The 25,071-nt window shown below is 37.1% G+C and overlaps 1 protein-coding gene across 1 annotated transcript; it reads right to left on the bottom strand.

Moving 5' to 3' along the window:
- Window positions 1–1,444: 1,444 nt before the first annotated feature.
- Window positions 1,445–23,815, bottom strand: Chordc1 (cysteine and histidine rich domain containing 1). Its single transcript, XM_059267361.1, has 11 exons — window positions 23,622–23,815; window positions 19,766–19,815; window positions 16,706–16,762; window positions 15,773–15,930; window positions 13,829–13,932; window positions 12,985–13,043; window positions 8,243–8,313; window positions 6,736–6,841; window positions 4,473–4,592; window positions 3,938–4,000; window positions 1,445–3,720 (listed from the first exon to the last, which is right to left on the bottom strand). Exons 1-11 carry the CDS (start codon window positions 23,683–23,685, stop codon window positions 3,574–3,576), a joined length of 999 nt encoding a protein of 332 aa, XP_059123344.1. The 5' UTR covers window positions 23,686–23,815; the 3' UTR covers window positions 1,445–3,573.
- Window positions 23,816–25,071: the final 1,256 nt, after the last annotated feature.

Genomic DNA, 25,071 nt, shown 5'->3' with positions numbered 1-25,071 from the left:
TACTGGATTAAACTACTATAGATTAAAGTCAAATAAGACAATCTACAACAGAATGACAGCATAAAACAATCGTTTTCAAACGGAAAAAGGAAAAATTAAGTTTAAAAAAATACATACTCAAGTGCCTTTAAGTAGACACTAGGAGCCAGGCGGTGGTGGCGCACGCCTTTAATCCCAGCACTCGAGAGGCAGAGCCAGGCGGATCTCTGTGAGTTCGAGGCCAGCCTGGGCTACCAAGTGAGTTCCAGGAGAGGCGCAAAGCTATACAGAGAAACCCTGTCTCCAAAAACAAAAAAGTAGACACTAGGCTCCTTAATGAATTTTTAAAGTTTACTGTAGATGTATGTAACAACCAATGTTCAGAGTAATCCTATTTATTCATTATTTATTCTCTGTGTTTGTGGGTGCTAACCACAGATGCCAGAAAAGGGCATTAGATCCTCTGGAGTTGGAAGTTATAGGTAGTTGTAAGCTGCCCAAAGTGGGTGCTGGTAAGTGAACTCAGCTCCTGCAGAGGAGTAGCAAGTTTTCTTAACCACTGCACCATTATTTCTCCAGCCCCCAAAGCAATCATTTTAACAAGAGGGTTAGAAGCAGTAATTCACAGGACTCAAAATATCTGCAAAAATGTTTTAATGGTTCTCTTCATTATGATGAACTGATAAGAAGAAAATCAAACAAGTTCTATGTATAGTAAAGACAAAACCCCCAGCATTAAGATACAAATGACAAAGCTCAATCAGTGCACTGACTATACAGTTCTCTAAATGTATACAGTCAACCTATAAACATCTGATTTCAATTCATGTTTTAATTGTTTACATTACTGGCTTAAATTAGAAGACAGGTTTCAAGAATTACAATTTAAAGGCTCCATTAAAAAGGTTAAAATTAAACATTCTACTTTAAATTATACCAAGGTTAATGTCTCAGTTTTGTAAACTGTCTATCATGGCAATTTTAACATGGGAAGATGATATACTAATTATAAAGAACCCCTGTACTAGTTTTGTAATTCTGCCAACCTAAAGTTATTTTAAAATAAGAGGTTAGAAAAGACAGGTCAACTTAGGGTATTAATTCCTTTGTGCAAGCAAAAGCTAGGCAAGAAAAATAGCATTTAAGTTTCCCATGCTAAAGTGAGTAACAACATGTATAAAATATATTTAGGTTTGACTGCTTTGATGCCATACTAAAAGAAAGGCATATATCTAGCAGGAATAACTTCTTAGTGCTAACAAGCATTTCATTAACTTTTCTTAATAAACTGAAAGAGTAAAACATTCTTCCTTAAAAAAAAAAAAAAACAACTCTGTTGCCAGACTTTAAGGTAAATTTCACTTAATTTATATCTGAGTGACATCCAGAGGTTCTGAAAGAAAACAGTATTTAAATAGTCACAAACGTAACCCCTGCACAACTGTATGAAAAATAAAAACAGTACTGCGCAACCAAGTCTGAAAACTTAACTTGCTTCAACAGTACCATCCCAACAGACAAAACTACCATTCAAGGAATAACAAAAGTCTCAACAAGGAAGTGATACAGGTATAATTAATATTTTGAATCAAAATATTTCAACCTCTTTCCTCTGGCAGAAAACAAGATCTCTTTGCTAAATGAATTCATGTTTAACTAGAAACTTAGAGACACTATTTGGATCCCAGTTTTTTATTGCCAAATTTTTTTTAGCATGTTCTTGTCGCATCAAAGCTTAAAGGCTAAATTTGTGTCTTTACAGTTGTTGACAGAACTAGACAGTATCTCTAATAGTTATTTGCTAATAGCAGAATGACTCATACAGGTTGCCTGCTGTATCTAAGGTGCGCTGCATACTTGCCTGGTGCCCATGGAGTCCAGAAGAGGGACCTATAACTGGAGTTCCTTTAAGTATATGAGTTGCCATATGGGTTCAGGGAATCAAATTCAATAGCTGCTCCTAAGGGAGCTGTCTCTCCAGCCCCTGTCCTAATTTCTTTACTTGCTAAAAATAATATCTTGGCTATACTCAAACTTTCTTTGTAAGAATTCCATTAATACCAAAGAGTTTGGGAAGTAAACACCTTTAACTTTCATTCTGACTTATACAAGTTTAAGGCACCAATTTACTAAGTTCTGCTACAGTTCTAACTTTCATATAACAAGTTTCCTCTTGAGCTGTGCCTCAAAAAGTAACCCATTCATTAACGGCTGTAATTGGCATAAACAAGCAATTCTGTCATATATAATTAATGTAAATGAAGTATAATATGTAACCAATATTGTATTAGTAAACTTGTCAACCTCTTCATGAAACACTTAAAGTAACTCCAAAGAGTTAGGCAACTCCATTAACATAGAAGACACAACTCTCCTAATTTTTCTGTAGTGTCATTTTTTCTCGTTGCCTTGACCAAAGCACTTGACAGAAACAACTCAAGGGAGGAAAGGTTTATTTTGGCTCACAGTTTCAGAGGATACAGTCTATGATGGCTGAGGAGGCAGCACTGAGAGCACTGGACAGAGCGGTTCACGTGCCCTGACCGCAGGCAAGCCAGCAGGCTGCATAATCATTAAAGGCTCACCCCAGAGAGCCCAACCAGGCCCAACATCCTAAATATTCCACAGCCTTCAAAATAAGCCATAGGTTGGGGGACCAACAGTTCAAAACAAGCCTGCAAGGGCATTCCAGATTCAAGCTTCACACATACCTTATTTCAACAAAGCTACACAGTCACAATTTTACAGATACAGTTTTTCATCTGGGAGACAGATATAATCCCTAAAAGGGCTTAGACTATAAATTAGATACAATTTAATTAAAACACCATACAAAGACCTTTAAATAATTAAAAGAAATTTTTTAAACATTATTGCTTACTCTTATGAAATGATGAATTTTAAACAAAATTGGTACTTCTATAATCTTAGTTATATTTCCTATAGTCTTAAATTATACTGTTTGACAAGTACTATAGGTACTGATGTAGCTTTCTGAAATTAAATTAATTGCAAATGAATTATATATAATGGTGACTACATTGCTTCAGGGCTAATACTACAGGAAGTAACCATCTCATTGGGGAAAGCAAACAGAACTGTTTTCTTTAAAGGTTTTCAAGAATTACAGTAACAAAAGTTCATGGAAAGGCCAATTAAATTTTTTATATTACACCTTGCTTTCCCATTTAAGGGTAACAGTGATATCAGGATAAAAAAAATCCTTTTATTTCTCTGCTTATAATAATTTATACTAAGAAATACTAGTTTTTTTTTATACTAAGAAATAATACAGCTTATGAGTTCTTTCCCTCTCTTCATGTGTGGGGTAACAACTATGTTTCTACTAGTGAGGAAACTGAATAATCATATTATGGAACTCAAAAGGAAGAAAGAGGCACAAAAAATCGTATTATGAAACTCAAAAGGAAGATAGAGGCACAAAAAATTAACAGACTTTGGCTTTGAAGAACCTCATGATAACTCTAAAAGGGCAGATTAAAAAACAACAAAAGGATTACAGCAGCAAGCTACTATTTCACCACACACGTTAAGAACTCTAAAACAGACAAGAGCTATCTGTTTCTCTTCCAATCAATGTGCACTATCTTCCTTCTTTTTCTCCTGCTTTTTGGTTGTAGGCAGTTCAAGACTCGCCCACTGCATGGGCTCTGCCTTTCTCATAATGATCTCAATCTTTGTTGCAGTCATGGTTACATAACTTCGTTTGACATCAATCACCTACAACACATGAAAAGTAAAAGTTAAGTGGGTACTTTTATTGGTCACAAAAATACCACATCTTGCTTATTCTAATGTCAAAATCTGAGGCCATTTTCATGCAGTTTAAGTATCTTGACAGACACATTAAGGTTATATTCACAAACTTTCCATGAATACTCATTTTCAAAATGTTTTGAATCATCAGGAAAAATATAGTTGGATTCATAATACTTACACCCCACAGTTTCACATTTTGATGAAATTCTTTCTCTCCTTCAAATACAATGTGAACATTTAACTGAAATAGATAAATTGTTATCATTATTTTGGTGCCAGATACTAAAAACAAGGCCTTAATACATACTAAGCATGCAGTGAAACACTGAACCACATCCAGTCAGAGTGATAACTGATCAAATTCCTACTGAAGATCTGTGAAACCAAGTACCTACCAACTGTAAAGACAAGAAAGACTGACATTACTTAAGCCATGAGAAAATGTCAGTAGAGGCCCCACATTTAAGAAAGTGATTAAGAGAGTAGAAAAATTAACCAGAAAGTACTGAGAAACAAATATATATTTTATGATTCTTCTAAGATACTGTATTTTTAGAAAACTTCAGAACAAACTCTACTACACTGTGATTTTCACTTAAAATACTGTTTCTATGAAAGTCATTAGTAATTTTCTGATGAGAACTAAGAACTCAGAAAATATTAACAAAGAATGGGTTTAAGATAATTTTTGTTCAGTCAATTAATATACTCACCAGTGTACTATTTGCTTCTACTTGGCTGAGTTCTGGCAGTGAATTTTTAGCATACACGGAGATGGTAACTTCACCCCCAGTCTGATGCCAGTCATGTCTACATGGAACAACCTTTTTTCCCTGTAATGTAATAATGAATTTGTAATCTTAAGAACCACCACAGCTTTTTCATCGTCATCAACTTCTACGAAAGAACTCACTCATCTAGAGAAAATTTACCATGCACAACTAACACTTGATGCCTCAGGGCAACAACTTCTAAAGATTCCACCAAGAGGTTTAAACAGTAAACTACGATACAAAATATCTTAACAGTTTATGATGTGAGAACACCCTCTTTCTCCAATTTGGTTTTATCCTTTGGGGCTACACTGTCACTGTCCACTTGGGAGATAATTTCTCAAGCCTTACTAAACTTTATTCCATTCATATCCTATAGTCCATTATGTACTGTCATAGAATCATTCTTTGAAGACAGAAATGAAAAAGGAATTTGTTTGGTAAAATAAACAAGATAACACAAGAACTTGAAAGCATGAGAACCTGAGTTTATTTTATATAAATGAGAGTTTTGGGTGGTGTCAGGGCTGGGGACAGGGCTCAGTTGGCAGTATGACTGCTTTCCAAGCATGAGGGCCTGAGTTTGGAACATCAGCATCGACATGAAAACATTCATACATGGTAGCATGATTCTGTGATCCTAGTGGTAGAAGGTGGAGCACAAGGTCCCACAGCTGCACTGATGAGCTCTAGGCTCAGGGAGAACCCGTATTTCATAAAATACGGTAGTGACAAGGAAGAGACCTAAAGTGAACTGTTACACCCATGTACGCACACAAATGCAAACACACACACACACACACACACACACACACACACACACACGTTGTCTACTAGTAACTAGTCTCTTATTATTAAATTATCTTGTCCTTTCATATTAGCATGCAGAAAATGTCACAATTTATACACATCATCTTTTGACTGCTATTATGGATATGACCATTATTCTCCAGTGCTTTACTATGGTATCAATCGATTTCCAAAAAATAAATGAACAAATTGAGATTTTTCTAAGTAAGAACAATTCAGCCAAAAAGCTCAGGAAACTCTGAAAACACTTATATTTAAAAGAAAGAAAATAGTTACATTTCACCAAGGAATACACTCTCAAAACTTTTTAAACAAAAAGTAAAGCAGAATTTATTTTTTCAAACTATTTAAGGTTTTGACCTCAGAGAAAATGTACAAGCACACCTCACTTTCTGCTAGTAAAATATTTCTGCAAGTTTTATGGTCAGTAATCTATGATTCAAAACCAACAACAGTGATATATCAAAGACTGAATACATCTCTAGCCTGAAAGGTAAAAGTTTTATGAACCAGAAAGGCTCCTAAAAGGTTATCACTGTCAGCATAGCACAAAAGATTTGTTTATATTAACCATGCTATTAAAATAATAAGATCTAGCATACAAACCATTATTTAGCAACAAACTGGTTTTCTTCTTTGAATATAAAGAGCTTAAGGGGATTACACTCATATCCCTAAGATGTTATGGGGGGAAAAAAAACTAGAAAATAGGAACTGATGCTCTGTAACTCTTTTTTTCTTCTCTTGATAAATTTCTCCAGAGCTGACAGAGGCATTCAAAGAAATTCCGTTGAAGAATCAACACTTTGGACACTAGACGGAAGAGTATACGTATGGTTCAAAGACTTTGTGGCTAAAAAAGAACTAGAGGCCTGAATACTGGTTTAGTAACATAAAATTAATAGGAAGTGCTTTTAAGATATGAAACAATTTTTAAAGTAGGAAAAGGTTGTGAAACTAATTTTTAAAAAATATATTTTTAGATTTATTTTGTGTATGAGTGTTTTTTCCCTGCATGTATGTCTGTGCACCACATGCATGCAGGTGCCTAAGGAAATGCTGAGTCTTCTGGATGATGGGAATCCGATCTCGGTCCTTTGCGAGAACAAGTGCTCTTACCTATGGAGCCAACTTAGTAAGACAAAAATCTTTCAATTTTTACAGGTTTAAAGTATTTCTGAAAACTTACATACCTGCATCAATACACACAAGGGTTATTTTGTCACTAGGCAGCATTGGGAGACTGAGATTAACTACTTTGTACATATGTGTCAATGCTTTATCTAAATAGTAAGAAAGCTATTTTTGTAATATAAACACATACCAATCTCAGCTATTTTAAAAATGACTTAGATGAATAGAGGTCAGCATGTGATTTTGAAAGGTTACTTACTGCATCTTTTTTAGTCCACACATGTTTCCCTCTTGTACAGCCCTCTTGGGCTAAGAATGTGTTAAAATCTGAGGTTTTTCTTCTACAACAGCTCCAATATTTCATCCTTTAAATTAGACAATGAATTCAAGTCAGTATTATCATTATAACAGGTGCAATTAAGAAATAAAAACTCCAACTTTAAATAACTTGCAAGTATTAGTGAACAGTTAAAATGAACACATACTAGGGAAACTAATTATTTTAAAACCAGGGTGGTATTTATTGTATTATGCTGTGGGATGTTCTGTATGGCAAATGTGTTGCTGATTAGTCAATAAATAAAACACTGATTGGCCATTGGCTAGGCAGGAAGTATAGGCGGGACAAGGAGGAGAATAAAGCTGGGAAGTGGAAGGCTGAGTCAGAGACACACTGACAGCCGCTGCCATGATGAGAAACAGCATGTAAAGATGCCAGTAAGCCACGAGCCATGTGGCAAGGTATAGATTAATAGAAATGGATTAATTTAAGCTGTAAGAACAGTTAGCAAGAAGCCTGCCACAGCCATACAGTTTGTAAGCAATATAAGTCTCTGTGTTTACTTGGTCGGGTCTGAGCGGCTGTGGGACTGGCAGGTGAGAGAGATTTGTCCTGACTGTGGGCCAGGCAGGAAAACTCAAGCTACAGTATTAATTTGGCTTTTGAGTAAATATACAAAACAATCACAAATTCCAAGTATAATTTCTCACTGAGGATGTATACCTTAATTCCCTCATGAAGCTACCAAAAAGTGGTATGACCAAATATTCTGACAGTCACACTTTCACAACCCACTGAAGAACATGGAACTAAGTAGAAACTAGTGTTTCCACACATGACGGCCAATCTCAAAGCAGGAAAAACCATTACTAGTATCGAGAAAAACCCTGCACAGGTAACTAAAAATTACACATCTCCAGACATCTGAAGCATGTGGAAACAGCTGAAGAGTCTAATACCATCAAGTTTCTATATATTAATTGTATCACAATATAGAGACAAACTAAAAATTGTGAGTTATGGAAAAGCATGGGCTTTCCTGGGTTATGGTGCTTTAGTGCCCCATGGCCAAAAATTCTAATGTCCTAAAAATGAATTGACAGTCCTTTAAGAAAAGTAATTCAGGCCACATGGTAGGACATGCCTGTAAAGTGCTCTCTCTGCAGGAGGCTAAGGCCTGAGTATCTCGAGGTAGAGGCAGTCCTCACAACCAGTAAGACCCTGCATCAGATTAAAAATAAAAAGTAAAAATAAAGTCCAAATAAGATCACATTGAAGAATCACAATAATTACTTAAAAACTGTAACCCTATTTCTCCTGTGTTTAGTGAAGGCACCCGCCCCTGCCCTTTACTTAGGTTAGTATAAGGATTAAATGGTAATGTAGGTAAAATTTTCCAAAAACTGCATGGCAGCGTTTAAAGATATAAAGGTTTAATATTCTGAATCAGTACTATAAATATTTTAATTAGGAATGCATAAGTTACCCCTCATGGAAAATAGGTACTCCAGAATGATATACACAGACTTCATCTAAACTCTGTAGACCCTGGTATGTCTAAAAAACAAAGATAGAGAGAAAAAATTAGATGTTCATCTCACATTGCATCTTATACCTATCTGTAGTACTGGTTACCCATAAGGCCTTCAGAAAATACTTAAATAACAGCAGCTACAAGAACACTGGCAAATTCACTAAGGAATGGAAAATGACCCTCTTTTGGACATGGTTAAACTCTAGATCCCTGTAAAGAAAGCAAACAAAAAGGTAGGCAACTCACTATATAAGATGCTTTTAGCCTTTTAGGTATGAAGTTACAATGAACAATATTCAAGTATTTAAATTTACAGAAACATGTTGGAACCAAGGGACTTATCCTCTCCCCCAAAAGAGTATGAATTATGTGTATATTATACTCTGTGTGAGCATTACCAATTAATATGGGAAATCTAATAAGCTATTCTGGAAGTTTCAGTAAAATGGTGATATCTTATCCCTACAAATGGTAAAATGAGCTGCAGACCTATATATACATCCATGGTTTGTCTGGAAGATCCGGGCCCCACTGCTGCTGTACATGAAGGCTCTACAGATGAATTCACAAAAAGTTATGTTAATAAAATATGGATGCAGCTGGTAGTATATTCTCTAACTTTGTATTTCTATTAACTGAAGTACAGAAGATGAAATTTTCTGTTTCTTTTCTGCAGGTAAAAAGTACTGGGTGTTTATTACCTTAAGTACATAAATTCCAGTATGTTAGAATCTGAACTTATCATTACTGCACCTAAATGTCTCATTTCTTATCTTATTCAATGGCACCAAATGTACTGAGTCCTCCAAATCTGAATCAGTACATCTGTCCTCTCTACCTTTAAAGTTATCACAAAATCTTGTCAAACTTAAAGGAAACACTTAACATTTTAACCTCACCCAAGAACTAGCAAATTCTCCTCAAATGTCCTTTGATTAAAAGAACACTTCATAGTTTCTGCCATACTCGGTGTTTCACATATTTAAAAGTACCTCTGCATGAGAAACTGCCTATAGCTCAGAAGTATTTCTGAAATAAAGCAGAGCAGTGGCAATAAAGGAAAAAATAGAAAAACTTCATTTCATGAAAATTAAGTCTCTTTGTTTATCAGGTCAGTGAAAACGAAACTAAGTATCTCTGACAAAGGACCTATAGCTAAAAGATATCAATAGTTCCTACAAGACTGTTATAAAAAAATGAAAAAGACAGGTGAGAAATTAGGGACATTTAGCCAGAGAGGAAAGAACCTTTGAAAACTACCTATGTCTTCATACCCCCTAAAACCGAACACATACATACATTCCATTTCTAGTCACAAAAGTTACACACTGAAATGTTTAAAGTGGTGTTATTTAAAAAAAAAAAAAAAAAGATAGCAGGAAGGAAAAATCAATTATCAACTGTAGCACACTTTTAACATTGACATTCACAAAGCATCAAAAAGGGCAAGATTGTGGCTATATTCCTTAAAACAAATCTAACAAACACAAGTGAATATTAAGAAAGAGGACAAAGAGCAAAGTATTATGTGTTGATAGATAAAAAATAAACCTTTGTAGGGAAATACTGCCATCTTCATTTTGAAAAAAAATAAACCTTTGTAGGGAAATACTGCCATCTTCATTTTGAAAGCCCTCAAGTTTAAATCTCACTATTTCAATGAAATAGTTTAAATAATTCTTAAATCCTCTATAATCTAAAAGTTTAATTTCTCAGCACAAAAGGCACTTAAATACGGTTATCTCTTAATTTCAACTTATATAAGGAAACAGTATCATGACATTCGTATTATTTTCTTTGTACTACTGCGATCACTTTTAGTGGGTGTATTTCCCCGTCCCCATTTTTGGTACTTTTATTAAGTTGAATTTCCACTAGTACTCTGCTACCTGTATTGCCTTTCTCATTCTCTTATGAACGGTACTGAACTATGTAGCCTATGACCTCTAACAGCAAACTGACTGCAAGACTGTGCAACAGGAGCAGAAATGTTAGGGGCATAACAAACCATCTGGACTGGGTCCAAGGCCCAATCCAGAAGATGGAATTTATCTACACCTGAAATTGTTAAAGAGGCCAAGATCTAAGGCTAGATAGGCCATGGGCTTTGAGAGGAAGTCTACTACTTCTCTGCTAAATGAACATGAGGGGTGGGGAGAGATTGCGATCCCATAGATCACTGCATCACTCAAGTTTATCAGAGAAGCTTCTTGTAGTTGACGGTAATTAATAGAGACAATTTGACAGTGGGCAGACAGTGAGGAACCTTGGAGCATTCAGCTGTAAATGGGATGTCTGTATCAAAGCCCTCCCCATTCAAGGCTTAGGAAGCAATGAGGAAGAGGCAGAAGGATTCTGAGCCAGAGATAGTGGATGCCTTCAAAGAAACAGCATGCTCCAGATATAACAGAACCTATGTACATATGGAGAGACTGTGATAGCATGCACAAGACTTGAAAAAAAATGGAAACCAGAGAAAATTCTAGCAAAGAGAAGGTGAAGTACACACACCTAACCAAGAAGCAATTTGCAACTGGTACCTGTTGAGAAAGGGGAAAAAATTCAACCATGTTCCAGGACAGGCTTCATGCTCAGGAGGAGCTGACCAACACAAAACAGATTCCAGCTTTTGTATGGGTGCATTTTTTATTACGGTTTGCTGATTTATTTATTTATTGAGAGAGAGAGAGAGAAAGAACATGAAGGTGGGTGGGTAGGGATGATCTGGAAAGGCTTGGGAATGTGAAAAGAATGAGAATTTAAAAAATAAGTAATAAAACTTAAAACAAAAAAAAATTACCCCTCTTTTACCTACTACTTCTACCTTATACATATGAAGTTATACTTCTATTTCCATTCCACTTTTAGTAAGCAAAGGAGTCTCAAACTTCGTAGAAGGAAAACAAACCTGCTGAGGCCCCATCTTCATTCTCAACTGTACTATAACTGGTCTGTCTGGCAGGGATGAAGAAACCGTTTTTATTGTTATTTTTATGAGTATGGGTGTTTTGACTGATTATATCTGTGTACCCAATGTGTGCCTGGTGCCCAGGGAGGCTAAAAGAGGGTCAATGGATCCCCTTGATCTAGAGTTGCAGATGGTTGTGAAATGCCATATGGATGGTTAGAATCAAGCCTGGATCCTATGAAAGAGCAGCCAGTGCTCTTAACTAACAGACTACCGAAATAATGGATTCTAAAACACAAATTCCTCCCAGGAATATCATGCTGGGAGAAGAGAAAGCCAATCCTGTGCCAGTCAATGGAAAGGCCAGACAATGATTATGGTAGGTGGGACCAGACCTTGCCTGGGACTGCTTAACTATGCATACCTCTAGCCCTCTATTTAAGAATCTCCCTTACACAAAACGGACTTGCAGTGGGTGCTGCTGGATCTTTGTCCCTCTTCCCAATGTGATCACATGAATAAAAGCCTTTTCTGTTTTTCTCAGATTAACTTATCTGTTTAAATTGGCTTTTCAAAGATGGGTGGATGAACTTGGCTTCTTGGGGCATAGACTGTAACCCTAAGCCCACCAATTACCCAGATTCTTGAAGGCACAATTATTCAAATTTTATCATTAATTGTACACATATCAGTTATGTGCCAGGCATTGTTCAAAGCATTCAATATACAACAAAAAAGCAAACAAAACCATACTATCATAATCCTCACCGTAACTGAAGGGAGACAAGGAAGGTTACAAGTGTTACAGAGGAAAAAGCATGAGAGGGTACACAGAGCAGACAGCAAAAGGGCTTATGTTAAGCCATACCCCACACTCAGTCATGTCTCAGCAACCTACTCTCCAGAATGACATTGCCTGGTCTTCAACAACAGTGTCCAAGCTGCTTTCTCTTCTTCCATTTCCACTTGTCATAGAGACTGCTTTACCTCTCCCTAAATTGGGCAAGGTGGCACATAACCGTAATCCTGCATTCAGCTAAGGGTCAGGAATGAAGCTTGAGGCCAGGATGGGGTAGAGTGAGACTTGCCTCAGCAAACAGAACACCTTCCCAAAAGGTAACGACTCACCATCATAGTTTGTGAAGGAGCTCAGACCCTCATCCTGGTTTAGACCTTTCACCATCTTGTCTACTTCTTGGCCCACTTCTTTCAGATTACTGCCCAAATCCTGTGACCTTGCCACTAACCAAACAGTCTAGTTCTGGAGCCTCTCTGCCTCTGCTGCTCCATCTAAGGATAGTTCCATTCTCAGGTTTACAGCCCACCTCCCCCATAATTCTGACCTAGTGCCTCATTAGAAAGACCTTCCCCAACAAATCTCATTTAAGTAGCCCCTGACTGGGACCACTGCAGGTGCTCCATCTATTAAATTTACTTCAGGTCTGCCTGAGTTCATTATTCAATGGCCTAGTCTGTTCTCCTGCTCACATCAGAGTATGTTCCTTAGGAACAGAGGTTTTTGTTTGATACTGTTGTCTCCAGCCCCTGAAACAATGTTTAGCATGGATGAAATGCTTAGTAAATGTCAATCAAATTAGATTTATTCCCATAATTCTATCAGATGTTCCTCTTACAAAGTCTCTTACTGTATTTACAGCCCTAATCTTCAGTGAAGTGCCCAAAATGTAACTAACACCCAACTATTTGCTAACTTTAGAGTGAGTCACAGTACTTTGCTTCAATATTAAAATTTTACTCCATAAATCCAAAGTTTTATAATATATACCTTTGAACACCCTCCATTTTTACAAGAAGTCCCAATCTTAATTTCATCACTGTCTTCTTCTGCAATGGAAAAAAAAAAAAAGGTAACACGAAATTTCGTAACTATGTTCTTTTGAAACAAGAGGAATAAAATCTAAAACTACAATATTAAAATAGAACACCACTGTTGTATTGGTCTTAAAAAAACAAAACCAAAACCAAAACCAAAACCCCAGTTCCAATGTAAGGGAAAAAAAAGAGAGAGAGAGAGAGAGAGAGAGAGGAAAACAGAAACCCAGAGCCCAGTCAATGTGGTGGTGTATATCCCAGCAGTTGGAAGGCTGAGGCAAGATGATTATGAGTTCTAAGACATCTTAGATCACAAAGCGACATCTAAGACAAGCTACTGGACAAAGTCTTGTGTCAAAACAAAAAAAAAACAAAAATCCCTGTACGTAGGTTTTGTCTGTGTGCCCCCAAATGGTATATGTGTTTTCATTCTACAATGCAGTGCTTATCCATTTTTATAAAATCTTATACAGCAGAAATCACGGAAGCTATTTTTGTCCCTTGGTATTAGGCAGAGGTCAAATGGATAATAAAATATATTTTATATGATGCACAAAAAAAATTTCAGTTGTTGAAGAAATTTATTACTTGATAAAATAATTAAGAGGTGATAAGTTTGCACACAGACATAATCAAGGAACTGAACGTTCTTTCATGGTGTTATTAGCATGTGAGAATAAAGTTCTTCACTATAATGTGCTACATTTTCACATGCTCAGTGTACTACAGCTATCTTTTTAGAATGGCTTCTTACTTATACAGAAGAATATTGTAAAAAAAACAAAAAAGTGTCCTACCTTTCTTTTCTTCTTCATTCCCTGATGACAGTTTAAGTTTATCAAGCGCTTGTTTTAGGGAGGCAGATATTTTTAATTCCAAGTTTGTCATTGGCTCATCTGGGCTGGAGAATTTTGAAGTTATATTATCATCAATAGACCAACGTATAAGATGTTAAATATATATATAATATATATATATCTTCTATAGAAGACGTTAAATATTTGTGCATCAAGTTATTCCTAATAAAAGTATTTTATAAGCAAATGTCACAATCTACCAACATTTTAACTTTTATCAAAATGATTCTTCTACTAAGAAATTAAGTTTCAAATACTTAAGCCACTGCTAGCATAAAAAGATACTACAATACAGTGGAGCTATAGGAAGTAAAGACTAGGAATGTAAACTCTGTGGAAAAAAAGACTGTATAATCCTTTTCAGTTCATCCCTAAGCAAAATTCTGAGCACAAATCCTCAAGCACTAAGTGAAAGCATACTTCTGTGTATTAGCAGAGTCAATTAACTTTATGTGGAGAGATGACATATACAGACTTACCATGTTCTAAAAATTCATAATGGCTTAAGTTTTTTTTATATAATTTAAGCCTATTCAATAAGCAAATATTGAGACTACTAATAAATACAGCAATAAAATATATCATAGGCAGTTCACTCTGCATCCACAACGCCAAATTGGCAAACATTAATGAAGTACACTAGAAGAAGTAACTCATGTATCAGATGGATTTAAATAAAACACTTAAGTGATGGAGAGCTAGCTCATTGATTAAGGGGTTTGATTCCTAGCACTCACATAGTAGATCAAAAACTGTCTGTAATTCTGGTTCCAAGAAAATCAGATATTCTCCATGGGTACCAAGCATGTAAGTGGTCAGATACACATGCAGGCAAAACATACCCACAGATAAAATGAAATAAAATGATACATTTTTCTCATAGTCTTTTAAGTAGAACTTATAAGTCTGCAGTCCATCATTTAAAGAAACGGTATTAACTCATACTATTACTATATTCTAGGAGGCTTCTAAGTTGTAATAGGCTCAAGGATGAACTGTACTGTATCAGAATTCTTGTCTTTTTCCAGTATTTTTTTAAACTGCCTAGGCTCGTGTTTGACAGTCTCTTAAGACTGGATTAATAATGCAGGTGGAATAAAAACATTCTGATCTTTAACTACAGCCTATACCTCAAAAAATTAATGAGGAAACAAGCATCCAAAGTTAGGATTCTTATCTTGTGCTATATTATGTAACGGTTTATAAATTATTTAAGTATAATAAAGAAGGAGCTGGGAACACTGTAAATTTATAGTATGAATAAAAGCTTCAATTGGTTTCAATGATTTCTCAGGTTTGTATTTAAAAAGAACTCATCTGAGAGACAAATCTGGAGTCCAGATCCTGTGCTAACTCCTGTAGTTCAAGTTCTGAAACAACCACTATTTAAGTGCAGTTTGAGGATCTTGTGTTACATGAGCAATCCAATTAATGTGTCTCAAAATAGTCTTGTTTGAACAGAAGGTGATATAAACAATCTAATTTACTTCAAACTGAGCAAAAGCCATTTTTAAAGTATTTTGACAGGCAGGCTATCCTAAATCAAATAAACGAAAACTCCACAAGTACTAATGAGAGTAACTAATTCATCTCCAAGCCGAAAGTAAAGGTAAGTGATTAGGCCTCTGTGGCTCTTCAATTCAAACTAATTGTTAGGACAATTCTTTTACTGAATTCCACCATGCCACTTGAGAAAGATACACCAGAAATTGAAGATGTACAACTCCCCAACTCTGTGTGCATGCCCTCAAAAATCAAAGGGTTATTACCAAAGGAAAAACCATATACAGTAGCCACTATAAATACCTTTATATATAACATTAAAAGGAACTGCCACCAGCAAATGCCATTACCATAGTGTTAAAAATATAAGCAGCTATATACCTTGGCCTTTTTATTGCTTCTACTGGTTTAGGGGCTTGAATGATGTGTTCCTGAAATTTGGGTTTTAATTCAGACAGTTCCTTCTTCTCTGTAGTCTTGACTTCAGGCTTGACTGGCTCGGGTGGCTTCTCACTGTTATGCCTACCTTTTGTGCAACCCTATTAGTAAAAGATACAAACGAATAGTTACACTTTCACCTACTTTATGTATGTATGTTTGCGTTTTGGGTGTTTTCAAAAGCCTTTTCAAATTATGTATACATGCCAAAGCTCTTTATTCAAAAAGGTCCCAGTCTGCAGTCTCAGTTGACAGAGTGCTTGTCTAGCATTACAAAGCCCTGGGTTTGACCTCCAATACCACTAAGCCTGGCATGGTGTCACCTGTAATCTCAGCATTTGGGTTTGGAGGCTGGAAGTTCAGGAGTTCAAGGTCATCCTTGGCTATACCTACCTGGACTTCCTGAGACCCTGCCTTAAAACAAAACAAACAAAAAGGTCTCAATCTAGGCTTCTAATTTGCTATTAAACTGAAATATGATCTTAACTCAAATAATCTTTAAAAATTTATTTTTCTCATCTATAAATAGAAATTCTTTCTTCGTGCCATATGAAACAATGAACCATCTCATTGGTGTCCTGATAAAATTTATTGCCTCTAATTGAAAATGTTCTTTACCTGCCTCTGACTTCCTTCCTTCTTTTCAGGACTACTGAAATCAAGAATGTAAAATGACAAATGAAGTTAACATAATAAAATCTTACTCTCCAAGGCAAACAAAGGATTTTAGAGGCTATGCAGAGATGAATCCGCTTTGTAAAGTATGGCGTACCCTGATAGCTGAGTTAATGGATACCAGTGACCTGACTGCTCTGCCTGGAGCATCTAGGAGGATGTACTTTTGGAAAAAGAATAACAAAGTAAACTAGTACTTACTACAATGCTTAAGAAGTCAGAGAAATCAGTTGTTCTTCTCTTACAGCAAGACCAACCCTGTAAAACAAGGGAAACCAACCCTTAAAACTGTGTTGCACTTATGTCCTTGAATCCAGACGTTATACACATATATACATGTGAGTTCAGTTTTCGTAAGGTGTGTCCTAATCCCATAATTTTTTCAATAAACAATTAACTACTTAAAACAAAAAATCAAATGTGCTTTTAAGAATATTATTTGAGTTGTAGAAAAAAAGGTTTTAAACACCATCTACAGGACTACGGGTGTAACTCACTGAACTCTTGCCTAGTGCGCATAATACTGCAAGTTCAATTCCCAACAACCTCTCTCTAATTCATGTATTTGAAGGATTTGAGGAATAAGGTGATTATTAAGTAACAATTATAGCACTATAGTTTCTAAACAATTAAACTAGCCTTTCAGCCTGAAGCAGAGAAGACAGAAGCAACTGAGTAAGTGAAGTTTGAACTAACTACCAAGTGACTCTTTAAAGCAGGGAGTTACAGAGGAGACAGATGTCCCCAGTTACAATGCCCTTCTCTGGCTACCAAGTTAAAAATAAATAAATAAACAAACAAACAAATAAATAAATAAAAGCCAGGACAGAACACTTGTAATGAATTATCAGCAGAGCAGCTTTTAGCTGACCCAGAGCTAAATATGCTCATAGTAATAAATGATTTTAGTGGTCCACCATCTCAAACACACATCTTGGGTTTTGGGTAACAAGAGTAGCCCTTAACTGACTAGAAAGTTAAACCAATGACAATAAAGTAAGGCTCAATAATTCTTCCTTGGTTAGCCAGCAAAGAGGCTGCTTTGGTATTTAGAAGCCTCCATCATCCTGATTCTTTCTTAACCCTAATAAAAGCCAAGAGGAACAAAGAGCAGAGGCTCCTGGTCCTAATGCTCTCTCCTCGCACTGCCTGCCTCACCACCACCGTAAGATGCACTATTGATTCTTTCACTGTACTCTGGATTCATTAAAAGCTTGCTTGGCTTTTCTCCTGGTCTCCACCTTTGCTTTGTCTAGTGCTATGCCACTGAGGAAGGGGTCTAATTTTAATTATTTCACTCAAAAAACAGATAGTTTATGTAGTTTACCATAAACAGCTTACTGAAGGTAGCTTTCAGTTATTGATTTTAATTTTAATGTAGTAGAAAGTAAGGAAATAGAAGTACAATATCTTTGTGTCCACAAATTCATATTAAATTTATGTGGGTTTATGTCAGCTTCTTAGGGCACAGAAGTTTTGGTAGTGAATTTTTTAACACTATACGCACTTTCTCTCCTGCTCTCCTGTTCTTAAGAAGGAAAATTAAATATCCTGTAATTTCTTTTTTCTTTTTCTTGATAACTTTGGATTAAGATGCACAGCAACCACCAATTACCAAAATCATCTTACAGTGTTTTAAAGAGTGCTGATATTATTCAACAAATGTATTCTGTAAGAGAGTTTTACTGACTTAATCGTGTGTGTGTGTGTGTGTGTGTGTGTGTCGGGGGGGGGGCAGAGATACTTAGTAATTAACTGGTACATGAAAACAATGTAAACAAAGGTGCAAGCAGCTAAGTCTGTGTTATCTGCTCAGTTCTGTGTGAGGGAAACAACGTTCCAGAGGGCCCTTTGTCCAGCTCCTGCTTTGATCTCTTTAGCCTCTTTAACAGCCTTTATGGGTGTTGGAACTGATTATGAAGGTGTATTTCTCTTTCTTGGAAAAGGACTGTTTCTTGATTGCTGTTTATTACTCTCTTACTGTACATTTTTATTTCTCATTTTTCCCCTGTAATCATAGGGATGTTTCCCATTTTCACTCCTTAAGTACATTTGTTTGTGTCCTCACGTTGTCACCTCTAGTCCAGTGATTCTCTGATTTGCATGTATGTGATGTACAGATAACATCAAATCATTCCTAAACTCAAATGTTTTTATTACTCTCATTTTGTAGTTGTGTTGGCTTTTATTAGCTTTGTTCATTGTATGTGAATGTGTGTGGGAGTCGAGACCGGAAGTCAATATCTAGTGTCTTCTGTTCTCCACCTAACTTTTTGAGACAAGTTCTCTTACAGAACCTGGAGCTTGATAATTCAGACTAGCTAGACTGAAAGGCCCAAGGACTTACTTTTCTCTGACCTGGGTTAGAGCAGGCCCTCACTCTGATTTTATGTAGGTGCTGGGGATCCAAACTTAGGTGTCATGCTTGGATGATGAGTGATGTCACTGTCAGTCACTCTGCAGACTCTTGTTGTCTGTCTGTATAACTATGTTTTATAAACCTCGGCTTTCCAAGTCTGCTGGATTCCATGGCCCAGTAAATTTCAGGTAATACAAGCACTGATATAAAGCCACTAGTTTCTTCTAACGAAATGAGTGGTCAAATTTATATTAATAATAAAACATTCTAATGTTATAAGGGGAATATTCAGAGAAAAGATCTGTTAATGTTAATATTCAAGGAAAGATAGTAAAGTAACCTTATGTTTACATACTTAAAATTTATCTTTCTTTAAAAATATATGTTACTGAGAACTTGTATACCTCTTATTAATCATGAATTTTTAAAAGGTAACATTGAAAACTTGGTCAAAACAAAGCAAAAACAAACAAATAAACCACCACTGTACTATTTCTGATTCTTCAGCTCACAAAGGAAATAAAAGAGAAAATGTGGTACCATGTTTCCAGTAAAACACTTATAGAAGCATTAAACATCTGAAACAACCAACACCCAGAGGAAGCCTTTCTTATTAGCCAGCAGTGACAGACTAAACACTGAGACCAATATGACTGCTTTTATTTCACTTCAAACTTAGGAAGGGAATAAATCATTAGGAAAATGGGTTGGAATATAAATAAAATAACTTTCTAACTAGAAAATATCACTGTCTACTATCTTCTGTCTTTAGAGAATATGCTTAAATCACCCCAAAATGGTCATTAGGAAAAACCAACAAGCTGAGGGAGGAAAACAACTTTTATTGTATCTTGAAGTTTATCATACAGGTATAAAGAAACTGAAAAGTATCTTGTTCCTACCTTTAGGGCATCATGAAATACAGGTACACCTGGGTGGTATGTGCAAGCATCTGTCAAAAACAGAAAAAGGAAACAATACAGCTGTTTATAAATTAGAAGTTTATGTATTACTCCTTCAGGTTGTTAGGGTTTGATCCTTTTTCCAAATGCAGGTAAGTTACTCTTAACACTTCATTAATTCCTTGTACTACAAATACTAACAGTTAAATCTCTGTGAGTATGATACACAGACAAAAGTAATATAGAACTGTTCAAGAATAACATTCAGGAATACTCTATATCAGTGGTTTTCAACCTTCCTAATGCTGTGACCCTTTAATACAGTTCCTCAGTTGTGGTGACCCCACTAACCATAAAATGAATCATAATGTAAATATGAATCATAATGTAAATATGTTTTTCAATGGTTTTAGGCAACTCCTGTGAAAGGACTGCTTTGACCCCTAAGGGGGTTGTGGCCCACAGGTTGAGAACCACTGTTGTATATTCTTCCATCTTTTGGAGTAAAATTTGTTTACTAGTAAACTTTAAATTCTAATGATTCTGGCAGTATTTCTTTTTGATTCTCTAAAAATTTCATACATTTATACAAAGTATCTTAGTCATGCCCACCTCTCTCACTTGCTACCCCCACCTACACTTCCCAACTCATCTCCTTTCCCCAGAACTTCATGCCCACTGAGTCCAACTAGTGCTGCCTCTATGCCCATGCCCCTCGCTAGCCACTCCCCGGAAGAAAAGTCACTCCTTCCCTCAGAAGCCATCAACTGCCAGCAGCTTCTCAGTTTAGCCTGGGTGAGCCACAGACTTCCCTTTCCACTCTGCTGGAATATTTTAACTAGATGATGATGCTATATTGTGCAGGCAACCACACCAGCTGAGAGTTCATGTATGAACAGTCATGTCATGATGTGAGCACAGAATTTCACAGCATTCCTTCCCATCTTCTGATTGGCCATATTGCAATTATCTTTTTAGAAAAATATCAAATTTCAGTATACTTATAAATCAATCCATAAAATTGCCCAAGAGATCCTCTAAAAAATTCTTTTGAAAAAAATAATTGACTCAACATTTTAATAACTACTGTAATAACTACATTAGCAGTCTTAACCAGTAATTCCTAGATACAAACCAGAGTTGAGTTCTAGAGTCTGTTTCTATTGCTCTGTTATAGTATGTTGCTATTGATCATTTTGTATATCCAGTCTCTCTCCATATTACAGAATAAAAAATTTAATTTATTTAACTCTTATACCAAATACATTTATTACCACTAGCAATATGGAATATTTTGTTTAAAGCAATCAGGTAACGGACACACTTATTATCTGAGAATACAGTACCATGAGGTTAGAGAAAGTTACATTCCTCCATAATATTCTTACTTCACTCAATCTTTCAAGTTTAATTTTCAATTCCCTACAGTCTGATTTCTGGTATTGCCTTGAAATCTCTCTAATCTCTATTAACAACTAATACTACTTCCTTAGTAAGTGTTGGTTATGCATACAAAACACTAGCTAATGAAATGGAACAGGAAGAAAACCCACAGATTAGGAAGAGGCTACTGGTTATATACAGCAGAGTTAGAAAAAGTTGGGCATGGAACTGTGTATGAACACAGACATGAAGTTGAGAGGGGAATACCAGATCATTTAATGTATAATCACTGCCATAAAGTACACAATGTATAAACACAGCCAGGCATAAACAGTCTGGGACAGCTGGATCTTCCCCATGTAACCAGCATGAACGAAATGTGAAAATCACTGCTTTCAAAAGGAAATGACAACTAGACAGAGTTCCTTCTCTAGCATTTATCAGGTTTACCAGTTTTGCTGAAATTTGTATTTAATGCTGAGAAGCTACAACAGGTTAGTGGCTAAATTTTAAGGGCTTTTTAACACTAGGTTTAGCTGAAATTTTCACTTGTCACTCGTAGCTGCTGTCCTGTTTGTAAACACGTGTTTACTTTACAATACTTAACATGTGCAAGTTACAATTCACATTTCTTTCTAACATGTACTTGAATCATAAGCTAAAATGTCCTATATCTTGAAAAGAGTCAAATTTTTGTACACAAGGCAAAAAACAAACAAAAATAAACTTAAAAGAGATGAAATAAATCAACGAATGTGGAAATCACACTATACCATTAAGAAAGGGAAGACTGCATCCAGACTTACAGCTCTTTACAAATAATACATCCATCACCGACCGTACTCCCCGAAATCACAGACCACATTGGTACCTTCGACATTAACCCTTTAATGTGTAATTTCAATGTATAAGGTCAAATTATTCCCATTCCAAAAACTTTAAGTCTAGTGTTATCAACTGTCATTCATTCAACCAATCTACTTGACATTTACCCCTAATTTCTAAAACAATTCCCACTTTGCTAAAGTGAATAACTTTTTTTGCCAGTTGACTGAGTTCCTTGCTGTATGTGATGCTGTTAATAGCCTCAAATTGATGGCTGTTATTTACTTGTGTGGCTTTCCTAGCCTGGTTTTTATCTTTTCTAAGTACTACACCATTCCACACACAGATAGAGTAATTTCCAGTAACAAGCTGGTATCTCTCCTGAACTCTGAACCAGAATCTAGTACACTACAACTATTGCCCCATGCTACAAGGCATCAACCTACTTAGTATTTAAGTAGAATGTGCACATTACCAATGCAGTTTAACAAGTGCTTGTACACTGGCTTCATCTTTCTCTTTAAATCCTGTACCAATTTTACTTTGAAAGAAGTCACCAGTTTACTTGGGTACCAAGATAAATATTTCAATCACTTCAAACGTGAAACAGATCCGGGCGGTGGTGGCGAACGCCTTTAATCCCAGCACTTGGGAGGCAGAGCTAGGCGGCTCTTTGTGAGTTCGAGGCCAGCCTGGTCTACAAGAGCGAGATCCAGGAAAGGCGCAAAGCTACACAGAGCAACCCTGTCTCGAAAAACCAAAAAACCAAAACCAAAACCAAAACACCACCACCACCACCACCACCACCAAAAAACCCCAGATCTTTAAATAAGGTACTGGTTTTAAACTCTTTCACAATGCAGAACTGTGTTACTACCACGTGGAGCTTCTGTCTGCAATGAGATACTTCAGTGTAGTTAAGTTATATAACGAAGTGACAGTCCAATACCTTACCTTGCATGTGTGAAAAGCATACTATACATGCTAGGCGAACCTGAGATAAGTGCTGTCACTTTCCACAAGAGCCTAGTAATCTGCATAATTATCCCCACTCACTAATGAGACTCACTCACACCTCTGAGCTCACCCAGCCTGTGCTTGCTTTCCCTGTACGATCTTAATTAGACCACACTGGTTTTTGGAGCACCAATGGGGCTCATTTTATGCTGCTTGGCGTGGTTTAAAACTGCAGGCCCCAGCAAAAGTATACCGAAAACGTTGCTACTGTGGAACGGATGTGTTAACAGTCGTTTCCGCAACAGTTCTTTAGAAAGCAAGTGATTTATAGGAGAGGGGGCTGAACTAGTCACACTACGCTTTTCACTAGTACTCAACATGCAACAAGAAGCCCACTGCAAGAATGGTCCACGGCCCACCACCTCTTCGGACCTCTCATGCCCAGGAACCAAGGCAGTGACAAAGTGTGAACTGGGTCAGGTTAGCCCTGGAACTGAGGAGGTGCAGGGGATGCCCTCTGAGGAATGAGGGGCACCGGGGACACCGAAGCGCCCGGCCCTGCGCTCCCAGGGAGGGGGCAGACACGTGGAGGCTCCCGGGACAGCGTGAGGGCCAGGCGAGCAAGGCCGGGGGTCGGGAGACGGGGGCCGGCAAGCGGCGGGCGAAGGCTGCGGGCCAGGGTCCTCCTTACCGTCCGCGTTAGCCTCGGGGTCGAAACGCTGGCCACAGCCGCGGTTGTAACACAGAAGCGCCATTCCGTTGCCTAGGTGAAACGCACACCGCCGGGACTAAGAGGGAATCACCACGCCAATCGCCGGCGCTCCTGGACAGGCCGCGGCTGGCTTCCGGAAGCCGCCGGGGCCGCTTCAGGAATTTTCGCGAACGTTCGGGTTGCACAGGCGCAGAAGAGACGGGAAGGGGGGCCGGAGCCAGGCGCTGGGCGGTAGATTCCCCGCCGGACGTCCGCAGGTGAGCGCAGTGGGTGGACCCGGACAGTTATAGATGTGACACCCTGGGCGGAAGCGGAAGGCCCGGCGAGCCGCGCTCCCTTTGTGCCCCGCATCGTCCCAGGCGGCGGTGGCGTGTGTTACGCTGTTCATGGAGCGGAGGCAGTGGCGTGCCCAGTCCTCCGCGCAGACGCGCTCGCTCGGCAGAGACTGTGGGAGGAGGAGTGAGCACCGCCTCTTTAACGGGTCCCTTCGTCCAGATCTGCGCAGCCTCAGGACCGGTGTTCTTCCGGGACGGTGTCAGTAACCGTAGACTTTCGGTTAAATCGTTTTAAAAACACACAGCACTTTAGAATGAGCAAAACTATGGTTCAAGTGCATTCCTAGAATCAGTCATAATTCTAAGTTGAAATTTCACATTAGCCACCACTTAACTTACTATTCAATCAGTTAGTGGGTCTCATAAAGTAAAATTTCAACTTCAGTGTACAAAGCTCATCATGACATTAATAGACAACATGCAAACAATATTATCCTGAACACATACTTTCTATAGGGGGCTTTTAAAATAGCAAACACTTTTGATGACAGATACACCAAAAAGATGTGTACTTTTCCAATGATCCCAAGTTTATTATTAATGGAGGCCTGCTCACAACCTTCCCATCCCAATAATAAAAGACTTCTCATTTTTCATATCCTTTTAATGCCTAGAAATATCAAATTTACCTATTATTGTAACATAAATAAAATGATTTATTCATTTAACCTAAGATGATTTCCATTTTATGTCATTGTTATTTATAGTCATGATGGAATAGTTTGTTGAATTCTGTCATTTACATGTTCTCCTATAATCTCACCAACTTAATTGTGCCCAAGTCAATAATCAATTTATTGTATATTACTTTTTTTTCTAGAAAGTAGCTAATACTGTGTAAAGGGCATAAGCCTTTTAAAGACTTCTAAGTTTTTAAAGACTATGTATTGCCAATTGATTTCTAAAAAGTGGTGCCAATTTTAATTTTAGCCACAGATATCTTATATAGTAGACCATAGAAATTAATCATAAATAATAAGAAATGAATGAGGAGCTCTAAAAAGTTTTTATTTTGGCCAGTTCCAATGGTTCATATCATAGTGTCACAACATCATTAATGGGATTATTAGATGAATCTTTTAAGTAGTTTTAAC

The sequence above is a fragment of the Peromyscus eremicus genome, chromosome 7, assembly GCF_949786415.1.
Source record: "Peromyscus eremicus chromosome 7, PerEre_H2_v1, whole genome shotgun sequence".
Classification (NCBI taxonomy): domain Eukaryota; kingdom Metazoa; phylum Chordata; class Mammalia; order Rodentia; family Cricetidae; genus Peromyscus; species Peromyscus eremicus.
The sequence above is the reverse complement of the archived record's forward strand: the minus strand, read 5'-3'. Positions and strand labels throughout refer to the sequence as shown.